General features: G+C 41.5%; 1 protein-coding gene across 3 annotated transcripts in view; it reads right to left on the bottom strand.

Annotated features, from left to right (window-relative positions):
• Positions 1-3,499: 3,499 nt before the first annotated feature.
• The window catches only part of LOC114454937 (nck-associated protein 5-like), a 112,463-nt gene continuing 89,874 nt past the window's right edge, over positions 3,500-26,088 (bottom strand). Inside the window, exons 10-13 of one of the 3 annotated variants that reach the window (XM_028435881.1) lie at positions 25,920-25,995; positions 21,436-21,822; positions 8,019-8,114; positions 3,500-6,132 (exon numbers count right to left, since the gene is read on the bottom strand). In XM_028435881.1, the coding sequence (XP_028291682.1) occupies positions 6,131-6,132; positions 8,019-8,114; positions 21,436-21,822; positions 25,920-25,995 (561 nt within the window). In that variant the 3' untranslated portion in view covers positions 3,500-6,130. Of the gene's footprint in view, positions 6,133-8,018; positions 8,115-21,435; positions 21,823-25,765; positions 25,801-25,919; positions 25,996-26,088 lie in introns of those variants that run through there. The other 2 variants (XM_028435882.1, XM_028435883.1) reach the window with 2 other exon arrangements.

The following is a 26,088-nucleotide window of genomic DNA, read 5'->3' as shown; positions in this document are numbered from 1 at the left end:
TGCTCACCAGCTACTGTGGCTAGTGGTTTCCCAGAGTTACTACAAAATGGATGGATTGATGGTTAAAGCTGACATGCTAAAGTTTAAATGCACTAGCACAGGGGAGTTACAGCTGAGAGGCTCGTTAGCAGACTTTCTGCAAAGCTGCTTCAGGATTTCAGAAGTGTTGGAGCAAACTTGATCGACTAACAGCCCTCGAGGACCGTGTTTGGACACCGCTGCACTAGAACATTGATTAGTTGCGATGCCCCATTTATGACGAAGGGACATTTCATGGTGCTTAATTGTTTCCACTTTAAAATTGCTTGTCCCTATCGCAAAAGCTCACCTTCATTTTCTTACCGCCGTGCATCCTACAATCAGTACAGCACATGAGACCCTAGATCATATACCAGCCATTCTCGCCCTTTTTTCTACTTTTCATTGGAAATGATATTCTTCTTTGTCTCCTCTTCCTTTGTCTCGTCACCTTTTTCTTATCTGTTCAATCTCCAGGTTTTGTTACATCTTCAAAATGTCGTCACATCGCTCTTCTGCCCTCCTCACGGACTCAAGTCTGACCCGCTGTCAGCAGCGTCGTCAGCAAAAGGCTTCACGACTACACCAATGAACAAACACTGTGCTCATGGGAGTTGTAGTGTCATAATCTCATTGACTGGCATTTGGCTGGTTGGCTGGTGTTAATGTCAAGCCCTGGTTATATTGATTTTATTTCTATGCTGAGTATGTATTTTTGTTTGCTCAAAATTGCTTGTAGAATGTGTGTGTGTGTGTGCGCGCATGTGTGTGTGTTGACTTTGTTTTCAGGGTGTGCCTGGCCTTGTGCCTGATGTGAGCTGCGGGATAGACCCCAGCTGAGCCTGAGTATAAAGTAAAGAAGTTGAATGAATAACAACAAATCATCTCCGTACTTGTGTTGTTATTAATAACCTTCAGCACATATTGGCCTCTGTTACATTAGCTGTTTCAGTTATTAGAAACAGGTATGTTTGTTGAGAAAATGTTGTATTTTTAAATAAAAAACACTTAGTATCCTGTAAATGTAATTAATTTTGCTAATGCAAACCTAAAGTTATGATGAAGAGCAGCGCTTTAGTGATCCGCTTTTGTGTTTATTTTCCCTCTGTTTTCTTCTTCTCGTTCTTTGAAATCGTGGTTATTACTCATATTCAGGTACTTACTGCTACCGGCAGGACTGGAGTGTGAAACCATCTAACACTTGAAAAGTTTGGTTCTGTTCAATCTAGATTTTGAGGCAAGCCGCTTCACTGAAAAATGTCAAGTTTTCAAGACTTTTCGCTCCTCTACTGACCAAACCAAAACTGTGGCGGTCAGACAATAGCAGCATGAGTGGTAATAGGCTGTCACGTCGTATGTTTCTGTGGACAGTGTAATAATATGTTCTCTTCAAGTATGATGGATTTTTTTACCCCCTCTCCAAAGCTTCATATTATCCCTCATACAGTCTCCTGCATCAGAATTCTGGCTGATGGGCCTTTGTTATCCTTGTGTGGGAAAAGCTCAGCACACAGCACTTGCACAGTGATTGCTCCAGTTTTAAGAGTAACCCTGTCGGTCTTCAATCTTACACTAAAATTCTAAAATATTTTTCTGTCAAAGTGATGTGTATTATATCAGAAAAGTATGACATCCACCATGGAGCGGATAAGGAATAGCATGGACGAACTATACAATTCAGATAAATGGTGAATGGTGAATAATACCAGGCCAACTCTTGTTTGTAGTATAGTACTGAAATAATTTATTTTTTTTCTTTCTTTTTTCACATAAAACCAAGAATATCATTAAAATACAATTCTCTTGTTGTACTGCTATGATGACCGTCACACATGAACATCACTGATATCATTGTGTTCTGAACAAAAATACTTGTAGAAGGAGGGTTACTGTAATAGTGAGTGTGTGTGTGTGCAATAATAAATAATATCAGTAATCAGTGCAGAGTACAAATACAGGGCATTCCAAATGTAAAGGTTAGAAAAATACTGCACTCCTTTTAGTTGCTCGTCATTAGTACATTGGCGCCATACTTTGTCTACCCGTATCAATCCAGCCAATCACCTCTAACCTGTATGTGCTACATAATCCATTTGCTACAGATGTGCATTGCTACAGAAAACAGTGGCAAATCTAATGTAAACTTGTGTTGGCTTCAATACACACATGTGGCAAGTGGAGGTTAATACAGTAAGATGATGTGTTAAATGAAATTGTGCAATGTTATACTACTTCATAGTTCTATATCACTTGTGGAACTGTAAACTGACTTTAGTCTTTCAAAACTATATGGCTATAGTCACCATGACAAGGCTGCTATGTTGCATTCACTTTGTGCATGTGTGGTCAGCTCAGATTTGTTTGGCAATATGACAATATCAACAAACATCTACACGTCAAAAGCAGAGAGAAGATCGATGGGGATGTTTGCAGCGACAGGTTGGTATGGCAAAAGCATGAAAAAGTTTCAAATATATGGAAATGCAGTCAGAACACCAAAAACATTACTATAAACAACACAGCATACATAATAAAGAGAGAAACTGAGCAACCAGGCTGCAATATCTTGCAGCCAAGTGCACAGACAACAATGTGACGAAGGAAAAATATTGACTTCCGAGGTGTATTCCATAAAGAAGGGTTAACAAACTCTGAGTCTATCCATAAACTCTGGGTCAACATACCCAGCGATGGGAAACTCTGGGTATCGGATTCCATTACAGCTGGTATGAAGTGGGTCAATCAACCTGAGTATGTAAACCTTGGGTTACTTACGTGCACGTGCGCAATAAAAATGGATCGACGATTACACAAACTACCATGGCAACCACCCGGAAGAGAGTAATTTATTCACCCTGATGGGTGAAATAAGTTGGTGTTTGAGGAATATGAGCCTTTTCTAAAGGTGCGTTCACACTGAACGAGGAGACGTGTCAGCAGCATAGGATGGCTGCATAGAGAGCCCTCCCATTACACTGGCTATAAAGACAGTGACTGCCACTTGATATCACATAATTTATATGGATTTTTAATGTAATTTTGTCGCCAGAGTCATCTCAACGTCCGAAAAATATGTCATAAAAAAAATTAAGCAGGACGCAATCCCGCGACCCATGGCTACCAAAAGCGGTGTCATAATTCACTGCGCCATCATAACTTCAAAGTTGTATCATCTATAGATCAAACTGTATTACAGTATAAAACAACAACTGAGCCTCAAAAGTGGATTCATGTAAATTGTCATCTCATCCTTTATATTATTCACAGGTTTGTATTCAGTGAACTTTACTACAGACATCAGTAGATGTTTTAATGCAGATCAACCGCTCAGTGTCTTTCCCTAAATTATCTACATCCACAATGTTATAAAGAAAACTACCACTTGCACAAAAAAAAAAAAAACGTAAAGCAACATATTAGTAATGATGTGTGCACGTCTGTGGTGTGTGATGTTACTAATGTGTTTCAGAGAAGTGTCAAGGTACATTAAAATGTTCAGGTGGGCGGAGCCAGGTAGAAACCCAGGGTTTCTTCGATAAAACCTGCCAGCGACCAGGTTTAATTCACAGACAATGTTGCCATGGTAACATACTCAGAGAATAACATACCTAGCGTTTAGGAATGGGTTACTCAGAGTTTCCCTCATTTGAGCCTGAACATACTCAGAGTTTGAACATAACCCGCTTTATGGAATACCCCGCCGGTGAATTTACCCATTCAGGTGAAGTCTAATTATTGATTTTTTTTTTTTTTTTACAGTATTCTTTCATTAAAAAGTTGAGACTCTATCAAATCGACAGCATCTATCAGAGACAGTAATTGGTATTTTCCCTGAGCTAGCATAACAAAGTTCATAGTGTGTCAACTGGGGGCTTTAAACTGAGATTACATGCAAACTCACTACTTGTCTTGATGTCATCGCTGTGGAGATGATGAAGGAAATACAAAGTTCAGATCACATGTGCAGAGTTTCATTTCAAAATAAGATGGCGTGATCTAAAACACAACAGAGGCTGAGAAGGAGTAATAATTATTAAATACTTTTCGGTATGTGACAATCCCACGTGTAACTTTGTAATGAAAATCAACATTTAATGAGGAAGATTTATACGATGCATAGAAAAATAATGCAAAACAGTGGCATGCAGGTTAGTAATTAACATCACAACAATAATATCTAAAACAGTTACCAAGAAGTTAGTGCAATGTCAAATTCTCAGTCAGCTACAGAGGTCAACATTGCAATCAGTAGATTGTGCTGTACATCATCTTTACAGGATGGCAATAAAAGAGATTAATATGTCTTCTTTTTCAGCACAAAAAATTCACTCAGAGGTGCTTTGCATAAAATATTAGTGAAGTGTCGCATATCTAAGTTAACAAAGCTACATGACCTTATTTGCAAACACAAACGAGCATTTGTCTGTGAGGTTAGTTCACAGTTTTGCCCAAATCAGTTAAGCCTGTTCAGGTATGGCATTAATTTTGTGCGTCCCACTAATGCCTGATGAAAAACTATATTAAACATTTATCTTTTTGTTCTAATTGGGGAAAAAACAACCTTTGGCACCTTGAAACAACAGCTCTGAATGTAATCAGCTAAATCTGTTAATATTCATTATCCAAACAGCCGATTAGCACCAAGTCTTTGTGTAGAGGTTTGATGTTTTCTCTATTTTTGTACAAAATCTACAGTAGACACTGTAAAATGAAGCTAGCAGTAATAGGATAAACCGTGCTGGTAATGCAGCAGCCATCACTGCACAACAAAGTCTGATATGATTTGAATCAATGTGCTTCATTGTGCGATATCTGAGAGATATTTTACCTCCATCTTGAACAGACAATGGAAAGCACCACTTGATAACTATGGTACAGGATGGAGTTATTGTTGGAGGCATCTGGGCTGAAAGAGACATTTGATATGTTAAATGTGCTTTTGATTTATAACACAAGTGGAATAAAGATCTAGCCCATAGTGTATTTAGGCAGGGGTAAAGTTGTTTACATCAAACATTTTAAGGAGGACATTAGTGTTTTGTGTCTTAAGTGGATGCCCTACATTAGCCTAATGTGTAGTGGTGGGCTACAGGGTTCTTGCTGTTGCCAGACCATGCAAACTCCTTATTCCTGTCCAGTCCACAGCTAACAGACAATCTATCGAGCTACAGAACACTAGTAAATGCTCATTTATTGGATTCATTCATTTTGAAAACAAGCAAACATTCTGCTCGAGCTGCATTCACATGCATAGAGAACTCATTTAAACATAAACCTCCAGCTTTTTATACCTGCTGATTATGGCATAATGATATATCGTGATTTTCTTTATGTTGGTTATCTTTTGCAAGCACAGAAACATGCAGTACGATGAGGCTTGTGTTAAATTACTGTACAGCCATTGCATGTACACAAGCAATAATGCTGTAAAAACAGATTGACTTGAAGTAAATGTAAAACATTGTAAATGAAAGTAAATAAAATGGAATAAAATGTAAGTGATTAAGCTATTTTTTCTTTGTATTGATGAATGACTTGTGTAAAAGGAGTAGCCTACTGGTTCTATTGTATTTGGATTTTGTCAAAGGTTGAACTGTCCTGGTGCAGTTGCGTGTAGCTCTGTCACTACACATATCTCCTAAACTACACTTTACTCACTTTAACTGTAGCTCCTCAAAGCTCAGAATAAAAATGACTTGTACCCTGTTAAAGTCGCTAGCCGGCCACTGATGAAGCAGAAAAGCAGTCACATATGTTTGGAAAAATAGTCGCCGCAAAAGCAGAAACATACACAGCTAGAAGAGAAATATGAGCTCTGAGGCGATGTGTGTGTCTGAAGATGAAACGAACTGTTACATTTTGGAACCTGATTAGTAATTGACTTCAGTGAGACACATCCTCCAAAATAGCTGCCAACATAGTTTGGGTGTTTTTCTATCTTAATGCTGCATTGAACACTGGTGGAAACTTCCAATGCCAGACTCAATCATTGTTCAGTTTCAGTATAATCAGGAAACACCAGCAGAGTCCAAACTGTGGGTGGCAAGATTCCCCATGTGTGTCAGGAAGATAAGTCTGTTGGTTCTTTAAGTCTCCGCCTCAGGCGTTGGAGCTCTGAAAATGAAGAACAGTGTGACACTGAACATATAAAATGTTAAACACCCTTTAGTGTCCAAAAGATAGCCAGGTGTTGGCCATGTGTGACTGTGTGTGCAAGCGGATGTGTGTGTGTGTTTGCATCAAGCACATTTAAGACAAACTTAAGAGTGTTGTGCCTTAAAGCAGAAGCGGGAATAGAATATATTAATACACCTGGAAATACAAATTATTATCAATTTTATTTGCTTGCTTGTCAGCAGGATTGCAGCTCTGGCGCTCAAAAAGAAAATCTTATTTGATCTATCACAACAAGCATTAGAGACAAGAGTGATGCATGTTAAGGTGGACATGAAAAGTTTTCAAAAATAAAAAAATAGCACATACTTTATAAAAATGTATTCTTTTTAAGAAGTATATGGGGACCACTGATGTAAAACATGCATGCAGGAGTGGATGTGTGTAATTGTTCATCTCTTTGTGGTGGCTGTGTGTTCGAGGTGAACACTGTATTATGTCGTTAAAAAACTGTGATAGGCTGACCAGGAAGAATGATGAAAAATTCAAAAGTTTGGTAAATGTATTCCAATTAACGTGAGACTCAGACTAATCTTGCACAAGATGAAATAAGAACAAGAAAAACAAACACCAACTCATGCAGTAACTTGTGTTTGCAAGAAGAGATAATATAATATATCATATAATTCATAATAATAATACATTGAATTTTATATAGTGGTTTTCATAGACACAAGTGCTTTATACTGAGTTACTCTTTCACTCCACACACAGTGGTGGTAAGCCACTAAGTGCTATATAAAATGTATGCATTATTATTATTATTATTATTATTATTAATATCATTACTATTGTAGCCACAGCTGCCTTGATGCAGACTGTCAGAAGTGAAGCAAATGTTTTTATTTCTAACCCTCGGGCATGTTTTACAACCTATCAAACACACACACACACACACACACACACACACACACACACACACACACACACACACACACACACACACACACACACACACACACACACACACACACACACACACACACACACACACACACTAAATGCCAGTTTTAATGTAGCAAGATGCAAAATATGTGTGTGGAACTCAGTCATGTGTGTAGTTGCTAGTTTTGTGCTTAGTTTTGTTCTTTGCCCAGTGGCTGTAAAAATAGACCTCTGAGGCAAAATCTAAACTTTCCTTTCTTCTTTAAAATGTAATGTGTTTGTTGGAATAATTTTTTCATTGTAATTTATTTCATTCATTTTTCTTGTCCCCATACATGATTTAATTTCTCCTAATTACTTGGATAGCATTCCTCCTGTAACTTACATATCTATTAATTCATTGTTATATAAAGACATGGTTATACAATCAATTCTTTATTTATTTATTTTTCTTTTATGTCTGAGCCTTTTGTTGTTCACAAACCATGACAAGACAGGTATAGACTTGAAATTAAATTCCCAACCTTGATCAGAAGACGACCCCATAGGGACAAAAGTGGCACATATTGTGCAATAGTTTGTTGATAAATGTGTCCGTGGGGCATTTTGCATCAGCAAATTTAAGCCATAATTGTCTTCCTGGTCAGACTTAATTTGAATTTAAATTATTGAGCTTTATACTGTATAGTGACATTTTGAAAAAAAAAAATATCGAGATATGAGTTTTGGTCTATATTGCCCAGCCCTACAACCATGCTACCACCCAATCCATGGTTGCTATCTTACTATTAGTTATGAAGTATTTATAATCATCTTTATATTCACAGTAAATATCTCTCAATGGGGCTAGAAGACTACACTGGTTGGGTGAACAACATAAGCACAATACAAGTTTTGATGGTGGCCTAAAATCTTACTCAGTGAAAACATGATTGTCTTACAGTTGGCCAGCTGAAGCCTTGTCTGTTCCGTCTGTTGACTCACTGTGGCTCGTGATTTCGATTTGACATAGGTCATCTTCTTTGGTTCCATTCCACCTTGCAAAAGTAAATGAAAAAAAATGTTTTTAGTGGTTGTCTCTGCGTCAGGATAAGATCATAGAAGTGTGCAACATGACAGGCACTTTCAAAAGAAGTCAATCAAAGTGGCAGGAGATCTAAGAGACACTGAAGAGTAACAGCTGATATCATCTGGTATTTCACAAGTTGACCTTGAACCACTTCACCAGTGAAGCCTACTCTGAAATAAGGTTGAATTATTATGACAAGGAGCAACAAGATAGATGGTGAATGAAACATCACATGAGAGTGGACCTTTTTTTTTTTTCGAAGGCAAAGATAAAAACAGTGCTGTAACACATGCAATACATCATGAATAGTGTCAGTTTCTAAACCTACTTATACTTCTATAACAGCAAGGGTATTGGTAAACATGATAAGAATCATAGTGACCTCATTCTGTAGATATTAATTAAAAAAAAACAACGATGTTGTATATTACCACACCATCAACACCTAATAGACCATGAATGACTTAACAAATTACTTGCCTTTGGTCATTGCTAATCTCAGGGCATTAAAAAAGCATTTTAGAGGTGTATTATTTTATTAGATGAAATGAGTATTTTATGCTGCACAATGACATTAATGGGTTGAGAGATTCTGAGGTAATGGTTGCTGGCACAGGACAAGGACAGAAAGTTAAATCTCTGGAAAGGCCAGCATCAAAAAAGATTATATAGCAGGAAAATGATTCCAAAAACCCTCAGAGCAAAATTCATTAGAAGTTAAGGGCAAATCAGAGAACTGTCAGTAAACAATATATCGAGGCATCAGATTCTTAAAAAGACGACTAAAGGTGTACAAAGAAACGGCGGTAAAAAGTCAAACAAACACTGGATTGGCACAAACTGTCTGAACCGTTTACACACAGAAATTGATAAACTTTTTAAGTATGTATTTCATTTTTTAATCAACGTTAATGTTTTAGTGAGAAATATCAGTTTATCTACATAAGCAAATGTGAAATCCAACATAATATGCAAGCTTCCAGAGCTGGCCATGACCCAAAACTCTCATCTCACTATTGTTTTCAAAATGGCGATAATGAAAGTTAGACACTTTTATTAACATCCAGCTGTTCATTATCAATGTCACACCATTTTTTGCTTTGTCTCATGAGTGACTGCTTGTGTGAGTGAGTTTCATGGCCTGGGTTGCCAAACACAGTTGAACACACTCTTTGTGTTGTACCTTCTGCTGCTGTTGTAGATGGTGGAAGGGATTAGTCATTCTCAACCTTTAGTAAGAACTTGTTTTCAACATTTACTGCAGATTGTATTTTTTTTTGCTGAACATTAGACACAGACAGACGCACAGTTAATGCCTGTGTCTGTCACTATGACACAATAAGTAAGGCCAGGGACCATTTGCTCTGAAGTGGGGGGTGGGGCCATTGCGCAGAGAGGAGTTTGTTTCAGGGACAGATAGTTTAAAAAGAAATAGGGAGAGTAGCAACTTACAATTAATTTCCACTAGATGCGTAACTATTCCTTTATGTCTCTGTTGCGTAACTGAAGCACAATCCGCTATCTGTCAATCTCCACTGCCTCCATCTGTAATGTAAATTTGTTGCAGCAAGGACTCAGGAGATCCTGCTAATTCACATGTACTTGCATGATATAGCAAGTTGTAGTCAATACAAAAAGAACCACAAAGCCATACAAACAGTTCATTGTGTCCTTGTAGAGGAGCAGAAGGAAATCAACTTGGTCCTGTCCTGTAGATCTTCCACTTTTGTGGAGATTGTGTTGGGGATTTGTGATTTAACTATGGTCAATATTTATGAGTGAAACTATGGTCAATATTTATGAGTGAAACTATGGTCAATATTTATGAGTGCAATGAGATCCACTGCCATCCTGTGCAGGGTGAAGTCCTTGCCTAGCGCATGAAGAAAGCTAGAAATAGGCACCAGCAGACCCCTGCCACCCAAAGGAGCAAGCGGGTCAGAAGATTAGCGGAAGTACCATCTGCCTTGAACACATTTATTTTGAAAATAAACCAGATATTTTATTCTGTGTCCGTGGTGCATTACTTCCTGTCCAGCACAGGCTTATCTTTGCTGAATTTATGCAGCACAGCTCCAGCGTCCGTCAAAAATAGAAGGGCTGCGTATTTGCTCCGGCATGCTGCAACTGTTGCGCAGCCTTGACGGACTGTATACGCATGCGGTTAAAATTGGCTAATTAACATTATTAACTGTTTGTATGGATTTGTGGTTCTCTTTGTATTGACTACACCTTGCTATACCACGTGATTATGTGCAAATTAGTCCTTGCTGCATCAGATACGCATCACAGACAGAGGCGGTGGGGATTGACGGACTGCAGGCGTTACAGAGTAGTTATGCTTTCAGTGGAAATCCGATGTTAGTAGCAACAAAATATCTTGGTTTCAAAAAAGAGTATATTGATTTAAATAATATTATCTTATTCTATACTATGTGTGAGAAAACCTTGACATCTATATCATTCAGCCGAATTTGCAGATAAGCTTGTTAAAAGTTTCTAATGCCTGAAGAGAAAAGGAACTGCTTAAATTGAGATAAAGAAGGAAACCATGTTTTAATATGGCAATCAAAAGAGTGTCATCCTTTGACAAAGCTATTATCACACAAATAGATGCAGCAGATACATTCTAACAATGATACCGAAATTACTTTTATGCTCGTCTGATAAACAGAGCTATTTATAAATGTCAATAGATAACTTTAACTTGTTAAACTGAGGTAGTGGATGTGTCTGCTGTAAAATAAATGAAATCGAAGTGTCTAAAATAGTCCCTTTCTATGTTGAGAATCACTAATCTGCAATGAAGAGTAAATAAAAGGCAATGTCAGCAGTGTCTTTCTCATTACACGTTGCCCCAAATGCCCTTTCAGATTATCATGGTTTTGTTGTGTGTTTCGTTCAGAAGTCTAAAACCTTAGTGTTTTCCACCTGTGTTCACATGACTGGCCTGGTCAGGAATTGGATTTGGGAAGTGAAATCAGCTAAAAACCCTGACATATTTAAGTGTATAGAATACACTGTATTATGTCACAAGAAACACAAGTCTTCAATGGCTTTAATGGGTTTGGTCTAATTATGTGTTATGTCATTTGAATGACTGAAGAAATTCCATTTGATGCTTTTGCTATTGAGGGACAATCCATCTGAGGACTAGGACACTGATGGATTGATGAATTTGTAGAGAATACCATCAGTGAGAACTAATACCAGAAGCTAATCCCTATTAATCTTTAAAGCGCTAAGCAACCCAACACATTAATGCGATTTAAATGATAGGTCTAACAATACATCTATTTTACTAATTTGTGTCAGAATTGTCTGAAGTAATTTATATCATCTGTTAGCCTTCAAATACATATAATATTCCTTAATGTGTGGACATAGCCATTTTGGAAATTTCAGTCAATCAGAGTTCTCATATCATGTAAAGTCACGACAGGCATATTCGTAAATGGTGAAATAGGATTTCAACCTGACGCAGGGGCGGGGCTTCAAATGGAGCTGGGAGGGCGGCATGCCCCCGGCCCAGATAGGAGGTAGGACTGGGAGCCGGGCCTTGACCACAGCTCAGGGGAGCTGGTGAAGGCGGGCCCTCCATGACTTGTGCCCAGCGGCGCACACAGTATGAGCAGTCTGTTTAACATCACCAATCATGCAGATTTATACAGGGGTTATTGTGACGGTGCAAGCCCGTCCCTCAACGTACGGTACTGGCAAAGCATGGTTAGAGGCAGGCAGCAATCTCTCTCTCTAACCACATCCACACGTCATAGTTACTTACCTGTTTATCCGCTTCGTTTTCCGCTCGGTTTCTCCATCCATCAGTTCGATGCCATCCATCCATCACAGTAGTCTTGGGTGCACACAAGGACACTATGTAAATCATCCATAGCCATAGTTTAGTAGTCCATAAAGTTTAAACAACTTACAATCTCCCATTTCACCATCCATCTATTAAAATCGAGCACCGCGCACACTTCCGGGTTTATCCATCACATGGGGGACATCGGTGTCTGACGTCATCGGTGACGTCAGCACAAATAGTAGTTTTCCGTGACAAAACTAATGTAATTAATCTTCCCGAGTGTGTCATTTTGGCAGATAACAACGGGGATGGATTAATAATAAATGTCCTGATTTTTACATATATGTTATGGTAGGAATGAATTGGTTTTTAGGTAGAAAACCCTGATTATGTTTTAATGGACAAGGGGGAGGAGCCAAGGGCTTTAGAAGGGAGCCAGTCTCGGCTCTCCCTGTCAGTGTATGTCCTGTCTGGGTACAACGAAGCACTCAGTTCCGGGACGAGTAGTCCGAGTCCGAGGATGGCCCTGCCAACCCCAGGACCTTCAAGATGAGCCCAAGGCGAGTTGACAACACCAAGGGAGAATTCTAGTGTTCTGGATAATGCGCCACCCTTGGACTGGTGACCATATTCTGGGGAGCCAAAGATTCCTCCATTCCAAAGTGGAGAGGACACTGAAAATTACTTCTTGCAGTTCGAGCGCATCGCTAAGACGTGGAGATGGCCAGAGACTGAGTGGGCCTGCCGTCTAGAGCCACTCCTGTCCGGGAAAGCTTTAGAAGCTTATACAGCCATGGACGAAGATGAAGCTCACTGCTACAGGGACTTGAAACTGCTTTACTAGTGAAATTTGACATTTCCCCTAAAACGTACAGACAGCAGTTCCGTTGTCCCACTGTGCCTTCAGGAGAGACCCCGACTGAGACATATCACCGCCTTAAAAGTCTGTATCGATGGTGGGTTCGTCCAGACCAGCTCACCAAGGAACAGATAGGAGAGCTCGTCATCATGGAGCAGCTTCTTTGTGTCCTGCCACCCGACGTCCGTAACTGGGTTCGAGAGCATGAAGCAGAGGATGGCCTCACCGCTGCCAGGTTGGCATTGCAGCACTAGAACGCTCAGCAAGGAGGACCTCCACGCTTCACCAGTTCCGCACCAAGACCTCCGTACCAGTCTGCACCTCCTAGACACACCAGAGAGACCAGCCACGACACCCGAGGTCCCCCAAGCACTGCTCCGACTCAGCCAATGACTGGTATGCCCTTTTGTTTGTTATTACTGTCAGCAGCAGGGACATAAAGTTTCTGTGTGTCCAGTACGCGGAGACAAGCTCACCGGGGTGTGCTATGCGCCTCGTAAGGAGGGCAAACTGTTCAGTACTCAGGGTATAAATGAGCGTACATTTAAGACTGTGACTGTGAATGGCCAGCAGGTGACCGCACTGTTGGACAGTGGCAGCTTTACCTCACTGGTGAAGAAAAATTGTGTGCCTGTAAACTGTGTTGATTATGGATTAAAAACAGTCATTGTGTGCGTCCATGGTGATCGTCATTTGTAACCAAGAGCGGAGATCAATGTGGTAATTGACGATCAACCATATCTCTTGACTGTTGCTGTGGTCAAAAACGTACCTGTTGATTTAGTTCTCGGTACGGACTTACCTGTTCTCTTGGACCTGTTGCAGAACACGGAATGTAAAATTGTATATGATGATGTGATTGAGATGTCCAGCAAAGTTTCCCGTCCTATAGTTACTAGGGCCCAGGCCAAGGCTGGTGTAGAACCCCTGCCTGACCTAGATAATGAGTTGTGTGAGGGGGGGAACTAAGGGACCTAAAAAGTCTAAACGCCAAAAAAGGTTCGAGAAGAACTTGTGGACTGGGAATCCTGACCAGGGATTATGGGAAGTGCCAGAGAACATAGGTGCATTGCAGAGAGAGGATGAAACTTTGAAGGGCTTACTGGCTAAAGTGGGAGACCGTACCAAGGGGGGCTGTGTGGGGAAGGAAATGATTGTGATAGAAGATGGTGTTTTATTTTCTATTTATGATGACTGTAAACGTCTGGTTGTACCTGCCACATGTCGACCAGTAGTTTTGAATCTCGCACATTCGCTTCCGTGGGCTGGCCACTTTGGTCATCATAAAACTTACCTCCGCATTAGCTCATGGTTTTACTGGCCTTCAATGTACCGTGACGTGCAAAAGTATTGCGAAACGTGTCCTGTATGTCAAAAACACTGTGTTCCGCACAATAATGGCCGTGCTCACCTTCAGCAATTGCCTGTGATCTCTGTTCCTTTTCGCAGAAGTACCATCCGTACCATCCGCAAACGGATGGACTTGTGGAGCGCTTCAACCAGACCCTCAAGCGCATGTTACAGCGGTTCGTTGATGACACTGGGAAGGACTGGGATCGTTGGCTGCCCTTTGTACTGTTTGCATACAGAGAAGTACCGCAAGCATCACCTTTCGAGTTGCTTTATGGGTGGGATGTTCAGGGCCCTTTGGATTTGCTGAGCAAGACCTGGGGGGCTCCCTCCACCACGGACAATCCAAAGGGGATTATACAGTTCGTCCTGGAAATGCGTGAGTGGTTGGCGACATATCTGGACCAGGCGGAATTTAATCTTCATAAGGCTCAAAAGACTCAGAAGGCCTGGTATGATCGGCAGGCTCACCACTGTGAATTCAAAGCAGGTGAGAGAGTCCTGTTGTTACTGCCATCATCTTCCCACAAGCTTCTGAAGAAGTGGCAGGGGCCATATACTGTCGTTCGGAAAATGGGTCCGTAACGTATGAAGTTCTTCACCCAGAGAAGAAGAAACACAAACAGACCTGCCATGTGAACTTGTTGAAGCTGTGGAAGGAACGGTCCACGCTAGGATCTGTTCTCATGGTCCAGCAAAGGAGCTGGGACAAGGAAGAGGAAGAGGATGTGGACACTACTCTGGAGTCTCTGATCCACACTGCTCTTGCGTCACTTGTTCACCTTACCCCTGTGCAAGCAGCCAGTGTTCTCCATGTCTTCCAAGAAGTTCCCTCCTTTTTTGCACCCAAACCTGGGAAGACTACCCTGGGGAAGTGCGTGATTTGTCTGAAGGACTCAAAACCAATCCGCCAGAGACCGTACCTAGTACCCCAGCAGCTGGTGATGAAGTTGCACGAGGAGGTGAAGGACATGCTGCAGCTGGGCGTGATTGAGCCGTCTAATTCTGAATGGTGCAGTCCAGTTGTCATTGTCTTCAAAAAAGATGGCTCCCTGCGGATTTGCATTGACTTTCGCAAGCTAAACTCCATCAGTGAGTTCGATGCCTTCCCCATGCCGAGGATCGATGACCTCCTGGAACGTATCGCGCAGCGCGGTACATCACCACGCTAGACCTCTGCAAGGGATACTGGCAGGTGCCGCTGCAAGATGCATCCCGTCCGTACACTGCCTTCCGGACCCCAGCAGTACTTTTTCAATTCACAGTCATGCCCTTTGGGTTACAAGGGGCTCCAGCAACGTTCCAGCGTTTGATGGACAAAGTTTTGGTTGGCTGTGAGGAATGCAGTGCAGCCGACCTCGATGACGTCTTTGTCTTCAACATGGGAAGAGCATCTGAAGCACCTGTCCTTGGCCCTGGGAAAGATTGCCCAAGCTGGCCTAACGCTGAACCCGTCCAAGTGTGAGTGGGCCAGAGAGGAGACCAAATACCTGGGATACCAGATGGGACGGGGTGAGGTTCGGCCCCAGGTGGATAAAGTTGAGGCCATCTTGAAGTGTCCACGGCCACGCACCAAAAAGGAGGTCCGGTCGTTCCTTGGCCTCTCTGGCTGGTATCAGCGGTTTGTACCCCAGTATGCCACGATTGCTGCTCCGCTCACCGCCCTCACTATGAAGAACCAGCGAAATCCTGTGAACTGGACAGAGGATTGTGAGCAGGCCTTCAGTACTCTGAGGAGAATCCTGTGTTCCTCTCCAGTTCTGAAGAGCCCAGATTTCAATGAAAGATTTCTGGTGCAAGTGGATGCTTCTGATGTGGGCCTGGGGGCAGTGTTGGCTCAGGGAGAACCTGGTGAGGAACGCCCCATTCTGTACCTCAGCCGCAAGCTGCAGCCAAGAGAAACAAGGTATTCAGTTGTTGAAAAAGAAGGGCTCGCTCTGAAATGGGCCTTGGATAGCCTTCGCTGCTACCACCTTGGCCCGAGAGTTTGATTTAGAGACTGATCTTTTTTCTGCTTGCTTTTGGAGGAGACGGACGCTATTTTTCCCTCTCCCTCATTTTCCCTGCTTGCTGCTCTTTTGTCTTGTTTTGTCTTGTTCAAATCTAACAGGAGTCTCTATCAGCATCCCAATCCTGAATCTAATCATGGAATTCATTATCTGGTCTTTCTTCGCTCTTGGTCAAATTTCTCTACTAGAAGGACGGGCAATGGGAGAGTTCAAAAGTCCTGAGGATGTGGAAGATGTCCACCACCAGATTGGAATGTATGATATCGGGTCTTATGCTGATTGGATCTGGCATTTTCCTGAATTATTGCAAAAATTGGATTACGTTGGCAGCACTATTGGAAGCCGCAGTTAACGAAGAAAGGAGCCAAACTCTTCGAACTCTCTCAGATGGATTCCACCGTGGAACTTTAAGAGGAGGATAGTTTGTCTCACAGGATATGGCCACACTATTGGATTACTTATTGGCTGGCAGCCATGTTATGGCTAGCCCATCTCAAAACACCTTCTCTATTCTCATTCGCTCCCCCCCCCCCGAATGAACAGCCTGTGGTCTGTTTTCTTCTCTCCAAACTCTCCAAGGACGGAATGTTGAAAAGACGCTCTGACCTTTCCCTCACTTTTCATGGACCCAGCTCTGCCAACGAACTCTCGAGGTCAGCTCTATGTGAGAGTCAGCAGCAGAGTCTGAGTAAACAGGCTTATCTCAACGAACACTTTCACTCCCCCTACATCACTACATATCCTATCTTTGTCACCATCTCCTCTGGCTCCAACCCTCCTCCCTCCCAGCGGTGGGCAATAGGAGGCACGCCATAAAGGCAGCGCCACACTGTGGCTGACTTGCGAACTACCCATCCTAAAGACCCATCCCCTGTGCTAACGTGCTGTTGTATTGAATTGAATGTTGTGTTTGTGGGTTTCTGTCGCAATGTTGCTGAAGAGTTTTTTTCATGATCCCAAACTCTGCCCCTCTCTACAAGGGCCTAGTTTGGTTTTTGCCTTTTTTATCTCTTCTTCCTCCCCATCGTTGTTATCCCATTTCTCATCTGAATAAGGGCGCCGCCCTTGTGGCGAACCGCAGTTCTCCCGCTCCTGTGCTCCCATGTTATGAATGTCTTTTCATGTTTTCTTGGACGGGATGAAACTGAAATGTAATTTTGTTGCGCTGTAACATGTGCAATGACAAATAAACTCAACTCAACTCTAACTCAAGTTCGTAATCCACGACAGAGCAGGAAAGTCAAACCTCCCAGAGGGGAAGCATGATGTGACGGTGCGAGCCCGTCCCTAAACATACGGTACTGGCAAAGCATGGTAAGAGGCAGGCAGCAGTCTCTCTCTCTAACCACATCCACACATACACACGTCATAGTTACTTACCCGTTTATCCGCTTCGTTTTCCGCTCGGTTTCTCCATCCATCCATCCATCCATCCATCCATCCATCCATCCATCCATCCATCCATCACAGTAGTCTTGGGTGCACACAAGGCCACCGTGTAAATCATCCATAGCCATAGTTTAGTAGTCCATAAAGTTTAAACAACTTACAATCTCCCATTTCCCCATCCATCTATTAAAACCGAGCACCGCCCACACTTCCGGGTTTATCTATTGCATGGGGGACATCGGCGTCTGACATCATCAGTGACGTCAGAACAAATAGTAGTTTTCCATGACAAAATAATTGAATTAATCTTCCTGAGTGTGTCATGTTGGCAGATACAACGGGGATGGATCAATAATAAATGTCCCGATTTTTACATATATGTTATGGTGGGAATGAATGGATTTTTAGGTAGAAAACCCTGATTATGTTTTTAATGGACAAGGAAGAGGAGCCAAGGGCTATAGAAGGGAGCCAGTCTCGGCTCTCCCTGTCAGTGTATGTCCTGTCTGGGTACAACAAAGTGCTCCTTTTCATCCTGGAGTTTTTTTGTTGTTGTTCACTTTATGGAATAAAAGCACTAAAAACGTATATCCTGGCTATGCCATCATTTATTTAATCCGAACCACGTCACAGTTATATAGACCCATTTCGTGTGACGTATGCATACTAAATTAGATGCATGCGCAAAGGCTCGGCGCAAAACAACCGGAGGACTGCTGAGGCGATGGTGCACCGGAGCGGACGGAGTGCTATCTCAGTCTTGATCCAGTAAAAAGTGACCATAAAAATCTGTAAATGGACTGATATGCAGACGTGGGACAGTGAGGAGGAGATTTAATGTAGAGATGGAAACTCATCCGTTGAAACTGATCAGAATACGTGGAAATACAGGGAAACCTTCGGTAACAGGAGTACAGCAGCCCGCTTACCTGCCCGTTCATAACAGTTATGCTTTTAGATTTTCTTTTGTTTATACACTGGGTTTTTCTATCAGATATGTACAAATATTTTGCCAGTGAACATCGGGCCAGGAGCGCACATCGGATGACCACTCTTTTTCAGGAATGCTGCATAGGTCCCACAATCGTTTACTTGCACTTAAAGTGAGTTTCCTTTAATAAGCGGCCGCGTCCTCAGGTGACAAGCTTTCTACATACTACGAACTATTTACGTGTACGTTTAAGGGGAGTGGTGGCCTAGTGGTTAGGGAGTGGTGGCCTAGTGGTTAAGGACACTGGCCTTGTAATCAGAGGGTTCCCGGTTCAAACTCCCCAGGTGCCGCAAAATGGCTGCCAACTGCTCCCCACGGATGGTTAAATTTCAGAGGACAAATTTCAATATATATGTGTAACAACATACTGTATATACACGACGAAGTGTCACATATGTAAACCACATGGTTTCTGCAGAGTATGCACACGCAAGTCAGTCACGTGTCCCGCTCATTCTCCAAGTTAAAACTTATTAAAAACCACTTGAAGAGCACAGTGGGGCAGGAGAGACTGAGTGGACTTGCCATGTTGTCCATAGAGAATGAGAGAGCAAAGGAAATAGACATACAGAGCATCGAGGACGAGTTTGCGGATCGCAAGGCTCGTCATATGCCATTCAAATAGTGGCGAGTAGGCCTATTTCATACTGAAATAGTGTTTGTGAACATGTGGGCCGCTGTGCCAGTTTTACTAAATGTTAGAGCTACTGATACAGGCTCTAAGTTGAAATGGTTGAAGTGGGTGTCAAAATGATGCGGTCGCTATCCGTGGTGCTGAGATGCTTTGAATTTGTGTTAGTGGCCATCCTAATGTTTTTGTTGTTCTCTTGTTTTGTTATACTTCATGTCCGTTTGATGGAAATGAAAATGACATAGTCGCTCTCCGTGGTGCCGAAACTTGGACTGTTGCGGGCATGTGCATGTTGTAAAATGATGTTATCGTGAGCTTTATTATTTGGGTTTAAAGGGCCCGGTCATTTGCCCCGCCCCCGGGCCGGTTCCTCAAGTGTTGTGACATTTTTCCTAAATAGACCAGGTGGGTGTTGGTTGGCACTCATTTGGATGCCGCTTCTACCAGCCATCATACTACAGATTAACGCATGACTGAAACAAGTTAGTCTATGCTTTTAACCTAAAACAACCAGTTTGAGTTACCTGATATGCAGAAGTTCCTTGAGTAATTACTATGTCACGGTTTGTCTAGCATGTCAATCTCTACATGCGTGCATTTAATTTTTTAAATTTGCATGTACAGCTTCCAAATCACCATTCATTCTCACTAGCAAAGGTTAAATCTCAGGCTGCGTTCACACTGCAGGCAAATTTGGGAGTCAAGTGACCAGATCTGATTTTTTAAAAGCAGTGTGATCACTCAAATCCGACCCATATCTGATCTTTTCAAATCAGATTTAGACCACTTTCATGTGGTCCTGAATCAGATACAGATCAGATCCTTTTAAATGCGACCTCAGTGTGAACGGACATGGAAGATTTATTGCGCATTTGATACGTTGACGTTATTAGTAACAGCTGAGTGCTGCTCTGGAGCAGAGAGGTGACATGGACAGAATTGAGACAGGCTTGAAGCATCCACTGTTGAATCAATCCTTTTTCTGCACAAAAACATGGATTATCATTATATTTGGCCATACCAGCCTGCCCAATCTGGTTAGATCTTGGAAGCTAAGCAGGTCTGGGCCTGGTTAGTAGTTGAATCGGAGACCACTGAGAATTCCAGGTGCCACAGTCGCTCCAGTGGTTTTAGTCATTTTGTCCTTGGGCAAGACACTTAGTATGAATATAGGGGGTGAGTGAGTGTTGGTGTTGGTGGTGGTAGGAGGGGCCAATGGAACAAATAGACAGCCTCGCTTTCGCCAGTCTGCCCCAGGGAAGCTGTGGCTACAAAGGTAGCTTACCACCACTAACTGTGGAGTAAAAGAATAATGCCTTGATTCTGTAAAGCACTTAGAGTGTCTATGATAAAGCGCTATATGAAATCCAATGCATTAACAGTTGTTTGTTAATAAAAGCAGGCTTAGCACTAAAACAAGTGTAAATATGTCATTTGTATGAGGATAAAAATTGGTTTTAACTGTCGACTTCAGGTCGGGCTTTGATATAAATACCTAATGTCTGTCGGGCCTGTAGATTTCATTTTTGCTCTGTCGGGTTTGGGTCAAAGCTTGAAGGTTCATATCATAAATGGTTTGTTTTTAAGAGCAAATTTGCAACACAAAAAGCTAAAACAAAATATTTGTCTCTTTTTTTCTTTCTCCTTGTCCTCCTCTGCACCTGCTCATTCATTCTCCAGCTCCAAAAAACTTTAAGACAAACGCGTCAATGTGCATGCGGGTCAGTTTGGAGCCACAATATGGAGTGTAGTCACAGTAGAGTCTGATATACAGTAAGTCACCTTATAAATGGTAATGTGAACGTACAAACAAAAAAACGGATCTGAGCAAAAAATCGGAATTGAGCATTAATGCTTACATTGTGAACTTAGCCTAACTGTCTTTCAGGTGAGCTATCTTTGCAATTTGGGTTGAGTATCCCTTTAAACACAACCAAGTATATTTAATAGCACAGAAGGGCTAAAATTAGAAATAAATCCTGATAACTACAATTGACTAACCTAAATTTGTAAACTCTCTTTTTTGCTGTTGGCTTCAAACCAAACTCCAGATCCCGCAATAAGTTTAAAATTATTTATTTAAACATACTTTAACTCAAACACAGCTTCTTCCTTGAAACCCTAGTGGTAAATACGTCCTTTACCAAAAAACAAAGATCTGTTATAACAAATTATAAAGTCAGATGAGCAAACCTCCCTGAATAAGACAGATTCAGTGACAACAGTTTTGATACTTAATGAGTCCACCATACCTTGTGGTGGTCTGGGCAGCCTGCTCTGGGTATCATACACACTTGCAGAGGTCATAAGGGGTTGAGACAGGGGTTGGAGGGGCTGCAGGAAGGCCACCGTGGGGAAAGGCACTGACTGGACACGAGTCATGGAGGAGTCAGACAGGGAGTTAGGAACCCCTGTGTTCCCTCTGTCTTTAACGCTGGAGGGGATCCTCCACCGAGGTAATGGGGAGGGGGACACATCCTCTCCGGAGGAACAGGGGACACTGGGAGGACTGAGGGACTGTTCTGGGGTGGATGTGGATTTGGGGAGGAGGTGCAGGATGGAGGAGAAGAAGGAGCAGGATTCGGGAAGGGAGATGGTCCCAATTCCACTGTCCAACGTTCGCATCTTGCAGCCGGAGCCTAAGGCACAAGCAGAACAGCTGAAGTGGTTCAGGGATAGAGAGGAACAACAGGAATGAAACAGCAGGGCGACCATGTTTGAAGTGATACCACCACACCAACTCTACATCAATATGATCATTGAGAAGCTCATTAGTCATTGTTCATCCAGTCATGTAATGAACAATTTCTCTCTGAGGAAAGCATCTTTGCTTTTTTTTGCACGATTATAAATGACAACTGAGAATGCAAATCAATCAATAATAATCTGTCTTCACTGCAGTAGCCTATAATTGCATCCCTCAAGTGTCCTTGTTAGTCCAGCTCTCTTGTTTTTATTGGTTTTTTTTCTTATCCTCATAGTGTGGTGCTTTTTAGATAAGACGTTCTAACCACGTGTTGTAAAAATTATTTTCTACAATTCAGTCACGTTTTGCAAGAAAATAATTCCTTTTCCAACTACACCACCACAATCCAATACCGAAGGACTTAAACCACTGTTTAATATCAACAATAGACAATGGGTGTGTGTGTGTGTGATGTTTGGCATGCATTGGTCACATGAAGAACATGAAATGCAAATAATGCATGTGGTATGAAGTCTGGAAACTCTGCCATTAGGTGTATTTTAGGTAAAAACTAATAATACACAGGTTAATTAATCAAATTAATGTGCAAAGGTTTAGCCCAAGAGATAGATACAGGTCTTTTGATTTTGGTTTTCTTTCAAAACAGCTTTCAGCTTTGTGGTTTTATGCATAACTTTTGTTCTGTCACAAACAAATTGTGTGTGTGTGTGTGTGTGTGTGTTTTTAGGGGGCTTTCACTCATACCTCTTTGATCCACACCATGCTTCGTTTCCTCGGATAGTCCGGTCTTTTTGCGATATGTGAAAGCTCACTGGAACTTTGGTGCGGAGCAAACAAGCAAACTCTGGTCCTCTATAAAATGTGGGTCTCGGTTCGCCTCTAGCAAAGCATGGTGCAGTCTTTAATCATGTGAGAAAGCAAACCGGGACCAAATATAGGACTTTACATTGAAGCACAATTGTAACAGAGCAACTGATGGCAGTGACAGGGCAGCGGCGGAACACAGCAATCACACTGTCGCCACGGCACCAGGCACGCACACACACTCACATTCCAGCAGGCAGCACACACAAATATTTTCAGACCCGCTTTGTCAGCACGCAAACAAACACATCTCAAACATTTCCTCACTTTCTTCTGTATTACTCCCACATCATTCCTTTATTTCACTAACTTCTCTCTCTTTCCCAAACTGTTCACATAGTTAGCGATGGCTGCACACTTGACTGTTCTATGTTTCAACTGCTCATACATTCACATCTTCAAACAATATACATCCTGAGTGGCATTAGCTGTGTTTATGTAGCGCATTAGCGCAGGTTGTGGGATAATTTGATTATGGGTTATTTTAAGTTATTATCAATGAAGTTTCTGTGGGTTGTGTTTTAGAATTTCCTTTGGAAAACATAGGAAATTAAATGCTGATCCACCTGAATGGCAGGAAATTGTCCAATCTGGCAACAATTATCACTGTACCACAACTTCATTTTGCTACTTACTGCTTTGTCCTTGTAATCCTTGTAAGTATTACATGCTTCTGGATGGCTTTTAGGATAGGAAATACCAAATCAAAAGGTTATATAGGAGACATTAAAACTAGTGACTTGTTATTACAGAGAAAACATTCATACAGTATTTTATTTTTGAGTATAAAATGTTTATCAAGCACATTAAACTGCCCCTTCAATCCTTCCTCAGGCTAGTGTCATCCACATGTGACAATGAGTTGAGCTCTCAAAAGTATCAATGCTTGTCACTGTTGATGTGAGCTCTTGCAAGACTGAACTTTTAATGGGATGATTAACTCCACAGTTCCAGCATACATACAAGATACGCAATGCGATAGATGGTATAAACTTGTTTTCTTTTTTTGATAAATATTGATAGGAGAAACAATCTTGGGTGAAAAGATACCACAAAGGCCTATTTCTGATAATCACCAGTAGCACAATATCAACATTTTGAGCACTTTTGGCTTTTTCTCTCATTAGGATGGATTGTGTGAGAAAATGATGTAGTGTGGCTTTTTTCAGGGCAGTTTTAGGACACGTGCAGCAATCCAGTACATGGTCTCTTTAAGTAATTAGGAGCCACATTCTGCACTAGTTAAGAGCAAGAGAAGGTGGAGAAGGAAACCAGTGTGTGTGCGTGCGTGCATGCATGTGTGTGTGTGTGTGTGTGAATCTAAAATCTGTAGCGATGAGGCTCAAACAAACTGGACATTTGTACCATGCCTCCGACCACACAGCTCATCACGCTCTGCATGTTTTCTCATTGTTTCTCTACATGCGGACAGAGGGGCAGTGATTAAGGGTGGGCCGTTCCTGCTCATAAGAAGCAGCAGTCTGTCACTGAGTCTTGCAGCAGAGAAGCAGCAAATGAAGCTCAATGCAAAGAAATCTTGAAAATGAAATTACATTGCTTTAGGTGATAGTGCCATTTTCTAGATCGTCTAAAATTGAAAACTCGATATATCGCCCAGAAGTAATACATTTTATGTGGAGCCCTGGCAATAGTTAGTCAACACAACTTTAACAGAGTCTGTTACCAGTCATATGTTTATGTGAAAACTTCTGTAGACTGTTTATTGTGCTTTTCTTCTGAGCAATTTTGCTTTAGATTCAGGTCCCACTGACAGTAGTGTAGAAGGTAGCAGAAAAGCTTGCCCAACAGTTCAGCAAAAATTTCCAACAAAATCTTGAATCAATTTACTAAATTCCATTACCTTAAGTTATAGGCAATTTTACACATGAATGCACTTGCATGTAATTTACAAATTATTCAGATTAGGGCTGCAACGAGCAAATCAATAAATTAGGTAAATGTTAAATTGTGAATGTAAATGTGAAAAATGACTTTAGGATGATTCATGTGATGCTCCATTTATGCATCACCCACCATGTTGAGAACCAAAGCTTTGTGAATACTGGCTGAATAAATCAAAAGTTAGAAAATAAAACTTCACCTGCAGAGTGAGGGGTAAAGAGTTGAGAAAATCATCGGTGCTTGCCCTAGAACCTGGAAACCTGCAAAACCTCCTTCAAATTAAGGGTTAAGGTCAAAAGGGCCAAATTGATCTAGAGGAATCCCAGCCCAGGCAGGATTAGTGTAAGTAACTGACATGTACGACCAAATTCCTTAAAAGTAAAGGAGTTCAGAAATCGATCCGTGTGATTAGTTTATCTCATCAAGTTCTCTCTGGACAACCACTTCAGAATTTGCAAGTAACAAGATGGCTCATTTTGCTAACGTCGTTCACGGGCTTGTCTACCTAGGTTGTCCTGGTTTGGACTACTCATATATCCTTACAACTAAATAAAAAACATTAAAAGGTTTGTGTGGGAAGATGAAAAATGTCCATCTTTCTTAAATTTTTCAAAATTACAGTGTGTTTCTATAAAATGTGTGAATGAGAATAACGTCATACTATCCCACTATTGCCATCAGAAGGTAACACATTCTCTTCTGGATTTGAGCTGTGTCAATTGGTGAAAGTGAAACCAACATTTACCATTTTCATTTATATAAGGGCAATGCCTGATGAATATGACTTGGGAAATATCGGGAGTTGCACAAGCCAGAGCAGAATAAACGTGGATGAATGAGTGTATGCATGCAAACTCCAACACTGTATATGAGCCTGAGAATGAGAGGTCATTCCTATGAACCAATTCTTTTGAAAAGCACAGGCTGCATGGTGTAGCGCTGCAGTGAAATGATTCCCATTCACCTGAATTTCAAACTGCTACCAAAAAACAATACGGCTGACAAGAAATGAACATAAATATGGTGGAGGAAAGCACACACTGACAAAATTCAGCACTAGGCATGTTTTGATTGACTGCCCATAGCTAGTCATCAGGTTCATGACTTACACATGTCATATTTGGTCTTCACTTCTGCTTGCAAACTGCAAAATGGTAAGCACACATTACATCTTAGAGCTATTACTTATTAGAGCAACTAGCATTGCAACTTAAATGGATAAGTTGATTTTATTCAGAATAAAGTGACTGTTGAAAGTCTAACCTATTACTGTGTCTTGAGTGGGGCTCTTCACTGTTGTTCCACTTTCACCATCAGTTCTTCGGTTCATCGTCTGCGTCTATCAATTTAAAAAACAAGACATGTACTTTATCTAATATTTAAGACATATTTTCACATCGAGAGGGCAATAAATTTATCTCCAGATTCAATG

This window comes from Gouania willdenowi, chromosome 21, assembly GCF_900634775.1.
Source record: "Gouania willdenowi chromosome 21, fGouWil2.1, whole genome shotgun sequence".
Classification (NCBI taxonomy): domain Eukaryota; kingdom Metazoa; phylum Chordata; class Actinopteri; order Blenniiformes; family Gobiesocidae; genus Gouania; species Gouania willdenowi.
The sequence above is the reverse complement of the archived record's forward strand: the minus strand, read 5'-3'. Positions and strand labels throughout refer to the sequence as shown.